Below are 14,864 nucleotides of genomic sequence, written 5' to 3'. Positions count from 1 at the left end.
GCCAGAGCTTAGTGTAATTGGCTTTGCGGCATTATTTCTCTTCTTGAAGGACTTTATAAAGAGAACCTCTTTATTTTCTAGTTATGGAAATCCCATGTTTGGGATATGAGACTTCCTGTTCATCATTTTAAAATGCAGGGGAATGATAAACAGTAAAATTTTGAGGAATTTTGTTGTGGGTCACTGAAGCATTATTTTGTGCTATAATGACCTATTGTTTTGATGGAGCTACATAAAATTATAGAAACTGCTGAATAAAAGTAAAGTTCTATATTGAATGATGTTTATAGTATTATCTTTTTTCTATTTTGATCCAAATAGGGAATTGTAATTTTGGCTATTTACAATACCAAGGTTTGTTTCAGAAATAATAAAACAATATTCAACCTTTCGAAAATGCATAGTTGTGTATTATATTATTTGCTGTGGTGTAAAAGCATTGAATACAAAAAATTAGAGCTTATTCCTATTGAATAAGAATGTTGGTTATATGTATAAATTATAATATGGATTTAAAAATCTAATTCTTATCAAAAGATTTCAGGTAATCTCATTAAAGCAGCAAGGAATTATAGGCCAATATCACACTGTGTAAGAAAATCGCTCACGTGGTAGGTGACTCTAGAAAAATTTTACAAATGAGAATAGATGAATAAATGGAGAAAAACAGATCAGGCTATTCTTGGAATATACTATTTTAGTCAGTAATACTGTAGAAATAGTGTAAACTGATCATGTGGATTTACTCCATATAAGGAAATGAATAGAAACCTTTGTTAAGGAGTAGACTCCTGACTGTTAATTTGGGCATTTAAAGAATTGAAGTTGGCATTGGGGATGTGGCAGTGGCAGTCTATTATTTTTGTGTCATTTTTGGTAATATGTCATGTGCTAGCAAATTCCATTGGGGTTCTCTCTGTTACCCTGAATGCTCAAGGAAATGACCTCTGTTCTTTTGGGTAATTCTAAGAATAAGGAAAAATTGCTGAAAATTCAGAATTTCTACAGTATGGAAAAATTTTAATGGACCCTGGGGAAGGGATCCGAATTGTGACGATGCTATAATTACATTTGTATATTGTAATTGCATTAATAAATATTCTTACAACACTGTCAAATTTTCTGTTGAGTATTAATTCTGTTTTATTTCTCCTGGATGTGAAAAAAAGGGGAAATTATATTACACCATATTTTATCTTCTTTTAAAATAGAAGTGTAATTGATATACAGCATTATATTACTTTCAGGTGTACAACATAGTGATTCAATATTTGTATACGTTGTGAAATGAATGCCATAGTAAGTCAACACCTGTCACTATATGTAGTGACAGAATGTTTGTTTTCTTGTGATGAGAACTTTTAAGATTTACTCTGTCAGCAACTTTCAAGTATGCGACACAGTGTTATTAACTGTGGTTGCCATGCTGTACATTACATTCCCATGGTTTACTTAATTTATAATGGAATTTTGTACTTTTTGGCTCCCTTCACCCATTTCACCCACTTTCCACCCCTCTGCCTCTGGCAACCACCAATCTGTTCTCTGTATCTATGAGTTTGGAGATTTGTTTTGTTTTGTTTTTACGAGTCCACATGTAAGTGAGATCACATGGTGTTTGTCTTTCTCTGTCTGACTTATTTCACTTAGCATAATGCCCTCAAGGTTCATGCATGTTGTTGCAAATGGCATGATTTCAGTTTTTTTATGGCTAAATAATATTCCATTGTATATATACACCACATTTCATTTGTCCATTCATCCGTTGATACACCACATTTCATTTGTCCATTCATCTGTTGATGAATCCGTTGTTTCCATATCTTGGCTATTGTAAATAATGCTTCAATGAATGGGGGGAGTGCATATCATATTTTATCATTTTAAAAGTGTTACCTATAAGGCAGAGTGACTGTGCTCAATGCATGTTTTTTTTTTCTTATATCTTAAGGAAGAGAGAGAAAATCCTTCGAAACGGAGTAGAATTGAACGTGATATAGATAATAATTTGATTACATCAACACCAAGAGCAGGAGAAAAGCCTAACAAACAGATATCTCGAGTAAGACGGAAAAGTCAAGTAAATGGAGGTTTGTTAATATTTAGATACTGTTTTATTAGGTGTAAGTAGAGATCTCACCTGACATGTTTCTTTTCTGTTTTTTTGAGCAGTTTCTGCCTTATTTTTTAATCTTCTTTGTATTAAATATTAGTAGCACAAATTGAAATAAAAATTTGCCTTCCTAATGTAAATCTACTTTGAATTAAAATGACCAATGAAGGCAGAGCAACTAGCTTTATACTATTTAGCATGAAAATGTATATGGAGCAATATTTTTGACCTCTAATAAACTCATTCCTTAAAGCAATAATAATTTTGACCTACTTTATTTGAGATATATACAAAGAATTTGTTTCTGGATCCAGGAATTTCAGAGTTCAGGGGGGGCTTGGATCACTTAAGGCTAGTGATTCTCAACTAGGGGTAGTTTTGTTCCCAGTGGACAACTGTCAATGTCTGGAGGGCTTTTTGGTTGTCACAACCTGTGGAGGGGTTGCTACCGGCATCTAGCAGGTAGAGGTCAGGAACGCTGCTAAACGTTCTACAATGTACAGGATTGTACACAACAAAGAATTACCCAACCCAGAAGTCAATAGTGCCACTGTTGATAAACCCTGTTCTAGGTCGATACTTTACTGTATCACGGAGAAGCTCCTCAAAGTCAAAAAGGAGAAAACCAAGGACAAGCAGAGAAAGCTATAAAGAACAACAATTTAGAGCATGGAGGGCTGCTTTTTAACTAACGCTCTTTTATGCACAACAGCAATAATAATTCCTTACCTCTTTCCCCTCAATGTAGTATTTCTATTGTTAGAATTGACCTTTAGAGAGAAAAGGGATAAAGAAACAAGTTAAAAGAGCTATATGGCAAAGAAGGAAAGAAATGTGATAGATACCAGGTAAAGCTGTGGAGGGTTGACGATGATAAATCAGAACATTTGTTTGAGTTTTATTTTATGTTTTCTGAAAACCCGTGAAAGTTTTTTATTCATAAGAAACTTAAAAAAAAAACTGGTTATTCTTCCTAACTGCTCTGAATTGGTGCCTCGATATCCGTAAGTAATTTGACACTGCTATATGTAGTCTTCTGCTTCAATAGACTGTGTTGCCTCTAATTACTTAGCTGTTACTCATTAGAAGTAGATTGGAGGAGGGGTTTTATGAAGTAGGCAGCATCTCAAATTGTAAATAAACAAAGACAAAATCTTGCATTTGTGTTTTTGATAGTGTAATTTGTTTACTTAAAAAATTTATTTCATTTTCTGTTATACTGTGTTGAAGTCTTTCATTTTATACAATTCTAGATGTAAATCTGCTTTGAAAAAACTCAGTAAATTTAGCATTTATAATGGATTATAAATAAATTTGTTATAAAGATCATTTGATTTACAAGTGATTTACCTCAGGATTTCTTTAAATAATAATTTTTCCTAACACTAATGTTAATCAGTTTTCGTGAACTATTTTGAAGGAAAAAAGTTATTTTTGTAATGAATGGATTAGAACAAATTTCTGAAAGTCCTGTTACCTGGATTGCAACTTTTTTCTTCTGTTTCTTTCTTAGAAGCTGGTAGTTATGAAATGACAAATCAACATGTAAAACAAAATGGGAAATTAGAAGATAATCCTTCCTCTGGCAGTCCTCCAAGGACTACCTTATTGGGGACCATATTTTCTCCTGTCTTCAACTTTTTTTCACCAGCAAATAAAAATGGTAAGTATAAACCATAACCATAGTTTAGGTTAAAAAAATTAATAGTTTTCCTCGCTTTTTAGAAGATCTGTTTGATTTCACTGGCATGTTTTGTCAGTGTCTTATGTTTGTTTTCAGCCTCATTAAAAATACACAGCTCCTGGGCCGGCCCTTGTGGCCAAGTGGTTTAAGTTCCACATGCTCTGCTTTGGCAGCCTGGGCTCGTGGGTTTGGATCCTGGGCACAGACCTACTCCACTCATCAGCTATCCTGTGGAGGCATCCCACATACAAAAAATAGTGGAGGATTAGCCAAGATGTTAGCTCAGGGCTAATCCTCCTCAAGCAAAAAGTAAAAGATAAAAAAACCCCACAGCTCCTAAAAGGTATTATTTTTAGTGACTGAAATAAATATGTTATGTTTAAATTCTATTGAAGTGAATGAACTCTTCTTTTACTCTCTGAAAAGCTAGATGATAAACTTTGTGCTGGAGGGAAAGTTTTATTTTTTCTGTGTTGAGATGAATTCTGTTATCCTTAGTGTGTCCAGGAAAGAATCCAAAAGCATTTTCAATATTCTAGATCATTAAATGGAATTCATTGAATATTTTAAGTGAGCTGAAACTAGGTCATTTTTTGTAATAGTTTATTTGTATTTATTTGTATTATCATTTGCTTGATTTTTTTTCTCCTTAGGGATCTTCAATTTAGACAAATAGTAAAACTACCCTAATTCAAATGAATTGAAGGTTTTCATTATTTAGCGCCTTTGCAAAAGAATCAAATTTACTTCTTTCTTAACATATTTTTAAAAAAGATTTAGCTAGTGCCCTGTCTTTTCTGATGATTAATACTTAATTTCATACATCATAATTTAGTCTCTAGGTTATTTGAGGGCAAGAGATCATGTCTTTATTTTTGTGTCTGTCATGTTTTTTGGTACAGTATTGGGCTCATGGAAAATTGCTATTAAGTGCATGTTGCCAGGTTATTTAAACTCTAATTTAAATTATGTTTCTGAGTGATAATGCAATTTTTAAAAGGCAAAATGGTGCACTGTAAACTCAAAATGCCCTGGGGGCGAAAATAATGCGTATTAACACATTTAAGGACTGTGTCATCCTATAGTAGAAACAAAACAAAAAACTACCTTTAACTTTGTTTAACCTGATATTTCTTAGAGATATTTGACCAAGAACTCTTTTCTGTGGAGCGTCTGTTAACATCTTGTAGAAATGGTACCTCAAATAGAACATTTTTGGAACTGTTGGTGTAGTGGAAAAAGAATGGGCTTGGGAATTAAACTTTTTAAAAATTCCGCTCTGCCGCTGTTTAACCATGTTACCTTGGACCAGTTCTTTAAATTCTTTAGCCTCTTAATTTGTGAGAGAGGATAATTATACTTAAATAGGAGGGATGATCTGAAGATTTTGGTTCATTCAGCAAATACTGAGCATCTGCTGTGTTCCAGCTGTTGTGTTAGTCACTGGAGATTTGAAGATGATTAACACATGGTCCTTGTCCTCAAGGAGCCTGCTTTTTACAAGATGGGGAGATATATGTAAATAACTATAATAAATTTTTATAGGGACATTGATAGAATTATGGGGTAGTAGGGTATTCAGAGAGTGGAGTCGTCCTGTATTCTGGGTGGCAGCTCACAAAAGGCTTCATAGACAAGCTGAATCTTGAAAGGAGGTAAAGGGCATTCCATGTAGAGGGAGCAGCATGAGCAAAGGCATAGTGTATTTGAGAAACTGAAATTAGTTTGTCATAGATGGAGCATTATATTTGAGGAGTCAGGGATAAGATAGGAGAGCTAGGGCCGGCCCAGTGGTGCAGCAGTTAAGTGCGCACATTCCGCTCGGCGGCCCGGGATTCCCCGGTTTGGGTCCCAGGTGCGGACATGGCACGGCTTGGCAAGCCATGCTGTGGTAGGCGTCCCACATATAAAGTAGAGGAAGATGGGCACAGATGTTAGCTAAGGGCCAGTCTTCCTCAGCAAAAAGAGGAGGATTGGTAGCGGATGTTAGTTCAGGGCTAATCTTCCTCAAAAAACAAAAAGAGCTATACAGAAGTCAGATTATAGAGCTAACATGGTAAGATATTTGAACTTTATCCTTAATCAATGGGAGATGTTTGAAAGGTTTTAAACTGGTGAGTAATATGAACAGATTTGTGTCTTCTAAAGATCTCTTTGGCAGTAGTGTGTAGGCTAGATTCTAAAGAGGCTGGATGCAGGGAGAACAATTAGTAGACTTGTAATGCATGTGAGACTTCATGTGAGCTTCATTGTGGTGGTAGAGAAAAGAAGGATCAGAGATACGGAACGGATAAATTTGGGGCACAGATTGGAGGTGAAAGAGAAGAGAGATTAAGAGACACAAGGTTAGATTTTCAAGAGAGAGAAGTAAGATCCTGGGAGATAGCTAATTGAATTTAATTTGGGCCATGCTGAATTTGAGATGCTATGAAACAACCAAATAAAAATGTCTAGTAGCAATTTGTCATTCTGATGTGGAGCTTAGAAATCTGGGTTTAAACAGTAGACCATGCTAAGATTATCAGTTTACAGGTTTTAATTGAAACCAGTGGAGTAAATGATCTATTTGGTTCAACAAACTAAGACTAGAATCTTGGAAAACCTTTAAGGACTGGACAAAGTAAAAGAAGCCAACAAAGGAAACATGGAGGAAGCTAGAAGGGAAATTGTGTCATAGAAGCCAAAGGAAGAGAGAATATCAAAACCCAGGATCAAATAATTGTAAAGATAGAAGCAAAGGAAATGAGCGTTGAAAAGATACTGTTGAACCTTGCAATTAAAAGGTCATTGGTTTCTTTTGCCAGAACAGTTTCAGAGGGATGGTTGGAGTTGGAAGCCTGACATCCTTGGGGAAAAAGAGTAAAATGGAGGTTAAGACAGGAAGCAGCCAGTGTAGATTACTGTAATGGGGAACTTGCATATGAAAGAAATTAGATCACAAGGCCTCAAGGGATGATCTGTATTTTTGTGAGAGACAAGCATGTTTTTAAGCCTCAGGGAAGAGTCTAATAGGAAGAGGTTGAAAATAGAAGAAAAAGGATAACTAATAAAGATTCCATGCTGCCAGGGAACAGGTGGAAGAATTAGAATTGAAACTGGGAGAAGAGACATTTTTCTCCGATGCTGGAGGAAAGAAGCTGGGAAGGTGTGTGCAAAAGTAGTTGTTCGGGCAGAAGAAGTTGAAGTTACAATTTTTTCTTTGAAGGAGGAGATGGTGTCCTGGGGGCAGTGATTGGAGGGGATAGTGAAGGTTTCAAATGTTTGCTGTTGGGGCTGGCCAGGTGGCGCAGAGGTTAGGTTCGCACGTTCCACTTCTCAGTGGCCCAGTGTTCGCTGGTTCAGATCCCGGGTGCGGACATGGCACCGCTTGGCAAAAGCCATGCTATGGTAGGCATCCCACGTATACAGTAGAGGAAGACGGGTATGGATGTTAGCTCAGGGCCAGTCTTCCTCAGCAAAAAGAGGAGGATTGGCAGTAGTTAGCTCAGGGCTAATCTTCCTCAAAAAAAAAAAAATTAAATTAAAGTATTCTGTTAAAAAAAAAATGTTTGCTGTTGAGTGTAAGTAAAGAAGCTGATTGACCCATGGGCAAGTACTGAACAGCATGCTATAGGCCTAGCTAAGATTAATAAAATCCTCCAGGATTTTATTTGGAGTATGACCACTCTTTATAATTGTTCTCTTCAGTAGCCTGAGAGTAGTGCTTGAGAAGTGTGTTAGATTGATTCAAAAGTAATTTCTATGATAGATGACAGTGTAAAGACAAGGGAACAAGGACACTGAGGTTGCTGGCTTGAAAGTGATTTAAGTGCTACATCATGAAGTCTAACTAGATGAGGAGGGTGGGGAAGAAGCCGTTGAGGGATGTGTTTGGAATAAAAGAGACAGGTCTTTATCAAAGATGAAGACTGCACTTAATAAGAGCATCAGAGAGATAATTAGAAGATTAAGAGGTTGTGTAGAGGACTAATATATTTGAATTTTAGGTTTCAGAGGTGAACAGTTTCTTAGTGTTGATGTCCAGATTACGGCCATGGTAATAATTGCTAAAGAGTATTATGAATGAAAATGGAGCTAAAGAGTGCAAGACCTTTGAGGATTAGTCATTGGATGAATCATTGACATCATCTCTAATAACAACTAGACAGGGGTTTAATGGAGCAGTAAACTGGTAGCTAGGTGTTAAATTCCTCTGTGATTAAGAGAGGATGTTGGCGATAGATGGTAGATGACAGGAGTGGGGGTAAGTGAAGAATTATATAGCCAGGTGACATCAGTCTCCTGGAGCAGGCATTTTTGCACATTAATAGAAAACCAAGAGTGGTAGCGGCAATGGAGATAAGTGAATTCTGATTCAGTTAGTACATTGAGTATGGGAGAATAAAGAGCTTTGAGGGAAGGGTATCAGGAAAAGAGATGTTTTTTGGAAAGAGGTTAAATCTAAAGCAGTGAGGGAGAAGGAATATTCTGTGAGGAAGGTGAGAGTATTGGAGGTTGATTTTGTTGTTGAAAATGACATTTGGAGGGTTCTGTAAAGAAATGGAAAGAGTTGAGGTCATTCCATAGTGGCAGAACGATTGGGCAGCAGAGTCATCTAGGTAATGGCTATGTATAATGAGGAAACTAACCTCAGTCTCTGTTACTGAGATGAATCTTGTTGAGAAATTTTTCTTGTGTCTCTGAGTAAAAAGGGTCTCGAGGTTAGGGTAACAGTTAGCTCATTCATGGATAACTGCCTCTGGTTTAAAAATTACAGCTGCCTACAATGGCTTAGGATGCTTAGTACAGGAAGGATCAGGAGCTGTTAGAGGATAATGGATATGTATAATGCCTACCACATAGTAGGCACATAATAAATGATCTTTGCCTTAATGAAAAGTAGTTCTGTAGTCAACAATACTGTATTATATACTTCAAAGTTGCTTGGAGACTAGATCTTAAATGTTCTCAACACAAAAAAGAAATGATAATTAGGTGGTGGGATATAGGTGTTAGCTAAATGCTGGTTTGGTGATCATATTGCAGTATATAAATGTATTAAATCAACATGTACACAATGTTATCTCAGGTATATCTTAGTAAAATTAAAAAAACTTCTAAATTATGACTTGTTTCACTATAAATGGGTGTTTCCAAACTATTTGAACACTTAAGAAAAACTTTGTTCACAAATACTGCTCAAGCTTATAATATTCTTTAATCCTCGTTGTTTGTACTGTCTAGAAAAGACTTACTAAACAATGGTATCCTCAGATTTGTGTTCATCACATTTAGTTTTTCTAAATATTTGTTTTTATTTTTTAAATTTTAATTTAATTTTTATTGAAATATATTTGACTTATAATGTTTAAAGTGTTGATTTGATTTAGTTATGTATTGTAATGTGGTTGCCATTGTAATGATAATTAGTACCTCTGTCACATTACATAATTATCCTTTTTAGTGGTTCTAATCTCTTAGCAAGTTTGGTGATTATAATACAATATTGTTGTCTGTATTCACTACACTGTGCATTAGATCTCTAGGGCTTATTTACTACTCATTGTAAGTTTGTACCCTTAAACAACGGCTCTTCTGTCTGCGCCCCCCACCCCCCAACCTTTGAGTTTTTAAATGATTGTGAGTACACTGACTCATGATTTCAGGAACATCAGGATCCGATTCCCCAGGACAGGCTGTGGAAGCTGAAGAGATAGTAAAACAACTTGATATGGAACAGGTGGATGAGATCTCTACCAGTACTACTACGTCAACTAATGGAGCAGCTTACTCAAATCAAGCAGTTCAAGTGAGGCCATCGATAAATAATGGTTTGGAAGAAGCAGAAGAAACAGTTAATCGTGATATCCCACCCCTTACAGGTGAAGAAAATTCCTTTTATTATGCATCTTCACAAATAGTTTATAAAAATACAGTATTTCATATTTTTTCTTAAGTAGGGAGATTAAATGAGTAAGGTTGTCTCCCTTGAAATTAAGAAAATTAAAATTAGAAATAAAACTTTCTCCCAAAAATCCAGTCATTTTGGGAGACATTTTGAAATTGAATTTTTTTTAAAGGTTGTTTTGACTGAGTATTAGTCATTTTAAAGTTTATTTGTATCAATCTTATTACTCGGAGACGTTTAACACAACTAGAAAAATATATGCTCATATTTATGAACATGCTTATTATAATTGCACCAGTCTTAGACCCTTAGGTCTGAAATCTCTACCTAGAGGCAGTCTCATTCCTTCAGATTTGTTTCATACATAGATGACATTCCCAAAAAAGAAGCTTCTGTTCCTGGATCCTTATGAAAGCCTACCACAATTGTTGGGTCCCTCAACCAGTTGTCATGGAAATGTAGAAATGTGTGAGATCAGAGGGTTGTGGTAGATAAAGACATATAAAGCTAAAAGATGAAATTATGTTCATCATGCTTAAAAGCAGAAATAAAACTGAAGGTGGCCATCTTTTCCCAGAGGGAGATCTTAGACTTTCATTTTAGGTTTGTTTTTTTATTCCTTATGGTGCCAGGTATTTGAGAGAGTTAGTACATGTATATTGGTGAAGAAATATAGTTTGGTATAAGGAAGTAGAATGATGTTCTTCTCTTGAATATAAAGGGGAGACTTAAAAAATCATTGAAACAGCAGAAAACATTTAAAGAAAAAATGCATATATTATGAAACTTCTATACAGTGCAATCTAATAATATCAATATGAAGAGAAAAGCAACATAATGGAGGAAAGATTTAAGTTCATTACAGATTAATATCTATAATGTTAAACATAATATTTATAATATTAATATCTATAAAGTTAAATTATAATGTTATAACTTAGGAATGATACTGAATTTAACAAGCAAATCAACATGGATTATGCACATAGTTCATCCTTGGATGGATAAGATTTGCAAATGAACCTCTTGACCTATCATTTTATGCTGATTACCCAGTCTTACAGGCTAGTGAATGGTAACATACAGATCAAAGTCCAGGGCTCTTGGCTTCCTGTTTGATGTTTTTTAAATATTTTTGTGCTGCTGTATAAACCTTTTTATTTTTTCTGACAACTATGAAAATAGAGAAGGGATTTCTATAATCTTCGTGGTTTCTAGAGGAGAAAAGAAAAGACAACTCCAGTTGTCTCATTCATTCATTTATTCTGTTATTGAACAACTATTTTTCGTGGGGGGCACTGTTTATAAAGATGAATAAGATATGCTCCTTGACCCTGAAGAGTACGTGATCTAATTGATGAGCCAAGTATTTGCAAAAATTACTGTATAGTGTGGTGAGTGCTATTATAAATAAATGAGCAAAATGATGAGGCAGCACATTGCACTTATTCTGTTTGGGAGGATCATGAGAGGATAGAAGTAGAATTTTTCCTGATCTTAAAAGACGAGTACAAGTGACAAAAGTATTACTTTTCCTTAACTTCCAGAATGTAGCCAAAGAAAACAGGAAGGAAGGAGGCTGGCTCTACCACTTACTTAGCCGTGTGACTTTGGACGACTTATTTAAACTGAGACAGTTTTCTTAGCTTTAAAATGGTATAATAATTCAGGGTTTTGAAGGTTAAATGAGATGAAATATGAAAAATACGTAGCATGAAGGTCATGAAATATTACTTTTACCCTTTCTTTGAAGTTAACAGGAATTTGAAACAGTAAAGTGGTTGGAAGATAGATATTTTCCATTATCACCTTGTGCTGATGAACCATTATTGGCATACAGTTGTTACAAATGAACAAAAATTCTGCTTTACATCTGTTGTCATTCATTGAACGTACACTCTGTATTGGCTCTATCTCAGAAGGTACTAATACATGATAATAGCAAAAAAAAAAGGTTAATTTTTGTCCTGAAACACTGTTATCCACCAATATTCCATTCCTGTAGACAGATTACAGCAATTCTTATTGAGTTCCACTGTCTTAGTCCTTTCTGGCCACTTTAACAAACTACCATACATTTGATGCTATATAAATCTTGGGAAATCTGAGATCAAAGTGCCAGTGGGTTTGGTGTCTGGTGAGGGCCTGCCTTCTGGTTCATAGCCAGCTGTCTTCTTTTTTTTTTTCTTTTCCCCCTTCTCCCCAAAGCCCCCCAGTACATAGCTGTATGTTCTAGTTGTGAGTGCCTCTGGTTGTGCTATATGGGACACCACCTCAGCATGGCCTGATGAGCGGTGCCATGTCCATGCCCGGGATCTGAACCGGCAAAACCCCAGGCCGCTGAAGCAGAGTGTGAGACCTGAACCACTCAGCCACTGGGGTGGTCCGACAGCTGTCTTGCTGTGTTCTCACAGGCAGAAGCTATGTGAGCTCTGTGGAATCTCTTTTATAATGATAGTAATCCCATTCATGAGGGCTCTACCTTTATGACCCAGGGACCTCATGACCTCCCAAAGGCTCCACCTCCAAATACCATCACATCAGAGATTAGGTTTCAACATGAATTTGAGGGAGGGACACAAACATTCAGTCTTCAGTGTCCATCTTAAACTTTTATCTCTGAGACCATACCTGTTTAGCTTGTAAGTTATCTTTGTCCTCTACTTGAATTTAAGTTGTAATTATTGTCTTAGAAAATTCTCAACATAATTTCTAAAGCTCTATCAATTGATACAATTTTAGCTCAAACATAGAATGGACTGTGTGTCATGGAATATAGAATTGCTTCTTGATTATTTTTAAGTTGCTTATAAATTAGAAGTAAAATAATGGGTATTCTAAAGCAGTGATTTCTATAGAAAGCATTTCTTAACTTTTTAAGATCATAGACAGTCTTGAGATTCCTGGGAAAATGTAGATACAACAGTTTTTCATAAGTCTTCAAGAAGTTCATGAACCTCTTAAAGACTGTTATGGACCTCGGATTGAAAAGTACCTTTGGGGCTAGCCTCAGTGGCCTAGTGGTTAAGTTCAGTGTGCTCTACTTTGGTGGCCCGGGTTCCGTTCCTGGGTGCAGACCTACATCACTCGTCAGTGGCCATGCTGTAGCAGCGGCTCACATACAAAAAGAGGAAGATTTGCAACAAATTGTTAGCTCAGAGTGAATCTTCTTCAGGGGGAAAAAAAAGTACCTTTGGGTCTATTGTCCACACACATATATTGACTAACTATGTATAGGGCACTTTGTGAAGTATTTCTGCCATAAGAGCACCATGAAATTTTTATGGTTATACATATAAACACCATCCAGGTAGATACTGAATTTTTGTGGAGTGTATTTGTCTAGTAATAAGTAGTAAATTTTCTATTAGCTTTTAGGGATTTTAATTCTGCTGGCCATGATCTAGCTTGACGTTTTGTCTATAATGGTAATGTTTTCCTTTGGCTCTGGAGTTAGATCCGTGTGTTAATAAATCTGCTTTTAAATACCGTTTACAAGTTATTTCTGTCTTATCTTTAACCTCATATACACAGAGCTTCAGGAGGATCTTATATAAAGGCAGTAAAAATGTATACTTCATGGAAGCATTAAGTGGGTAAAAGTAACATTTTGTTTCTCACTTTATTAAATAGCACCAGTAACTCCAGATAGTGGTTATTCATCAGCCCATGCAGAGGCCACCTATGAAGAAGACTGGGAAGTATTTGACCCGTGAGTATTTTTTTCTTTTCCCTCTTGGAGCAGAATGAAAGTACACGTGTGGAAGGGTGGCTGAGTGGTATATTGCAAAGAGCATGTGATCTGTAGGTATTAGTACTTTTATTGAGTTACTGAAATACTAATTTGTATATTTTCAGTTTTATTTACATGTTTTATAAGTTTGGTTTACTAGGTTAAATCAGCATTATTTAATTAAAGATTTAAAGATGAATTTAGTAATATGTTTTATATTAGAAATTTTAAATGTTGAAATTTTCTTAAAATTTGGTTTATAGCTATTATTTTATCAAACACGTTCCACCACTGACAGAAGAACAACTAAATAGGAAACCTGCTCTTCCATTGAAAACAAGAAGCACACCAGAATTCTCCCTAGTTTTAGACCTGGTGAGTATATTATCCGTAGAGGTGGGGAAAATAAAGGCGTTAAATTCCTTTTTTAAAACACTAGCCCAAAATACCTAAAGAATGCAAGTGATGAATAGCCTTACACATTACCTATAAACATCTCTTAGATGTTCTGAAATGTTTTTATTTTAAGCATAGTCTAATGTGAGGGTTCCCAGTTTGCTGGTATCAGGTACCTTTTGAAAATAAATTAGGCTTTTATTTTTTTATATATTTAAGAAATATAAGAATAATTATATATATATAATTTATATGTATATAAGAATAATTATATATATAAGAAATGTATAAATAAAATATATATTTATTTTGTGTATACATTAATTCTTACCCACATACTCCTGAGACCCTTGTGATTACTTTTTTCTTTTTAAATCTTCCAATAAATTCTAATTTTATTTCTTTCCTAGATTTCACCTTTTTTTGGGTCAGGATCATGTTTTCCTAAAGGACCAAATATAATCTGGGTCTCAATGAGTTAACCTTATCCAAGACCATACTCCTTTTCCTATTCTTCTTTTTGCATATTATGTAATAACAATAACTTTTTTCTCCCCTTCTTCTCCCCAAAGCCCCCCAGTATATAGTTGTATATTTTGGTTGTGGGTCCTTCTAGTTGTGGCATGTGGGATGCCACCTCAGCATTAATACCAATAACTTTTTATTAATAGATTCTCAGAAGCAAAATCTCTTAATGCTGACTAATAAAAACCTTTAATATGCTCTCTGGGTGTGATTTAAAAATTTATATTTTAGGGTACCAGAAAAGCTTTGACAACTGAATATCGCATATCTTTTGCTAACCAAATTTAACATATGTTCACTGTATTTATCATGTGCCTGCAATTTCTTGATATTAGCAAAAAATATATATTATATAATATTGGAAAACATTTTATTTAGCCGTGGTTACTGGTACCCTGTATTGGAGATGTGGTTTGGTTCTCATAAAAAATTTATCTTGAGGAAAAGCATATTATTTAAATCTTAACTAGCATATATAGTTCTGTTTTGAGAGTTCAGCACCTTAGCCTTTGCCCAGCCAAAGAGA

The 14,864-nt window shown here is 35.2% G+C and overlaps 1 protein-coding gene across 3 annotated transcripts in view; it reads left to right on the top strand.

Moving 5' to 3' along the window:
• CTDSPL2 (CTD small phosphatase like 2) overlaps positions 1-14,864 on the top strand; it is an 89,350-nt gene that overhangs the window by 52,086 nt on the left and 22,400 nt on the right. For all 3 annotated transcript variants that reach the window (XM_001502842.7, XM_005603070.4, XM_023618516.2), the window contains exons 3-7: positions 1,952-2,090; positions 3,627-3,776; positions 9,443-9,658; positions 13,318-13,396; positions 13,681-13,792. In XM_001502842.7, coding sequence (XP_001502892.1) covers positions 1,952-2,090; positions 3,627-3,776; positions 9,443-9,658; positions 13,318-13,396; positions 13,681-13,792 — 696 coding nt within the window. The remainder of the gene's footprint in view (positions 1-1,951; positions 2,091-3,626; positions 3,777-9,442; positions 9,659-13,317; positions 13,397-13,680; positions 13,793-14,864) is intronic.

This window comes from Equus caballus, chromosome 1 (assembly GCF_041296265.1).
Source record: "Equus caballus isolate H_3958 breed thoroughbred chromosome 1, TB-T2T, whole genome shotgun sequence".
Classification (NCBI taxonomy): Eukaryota; Metazoa; Chordata; class Mammalia; order Perissodactyla; family Equidae; genus Equus; species Equus caballus.
The sequence above is the reverse complement of the archived record's forward strand: the minus strand, read 5'-3'. Positions and strand labels throughout refer to the sequence as shown.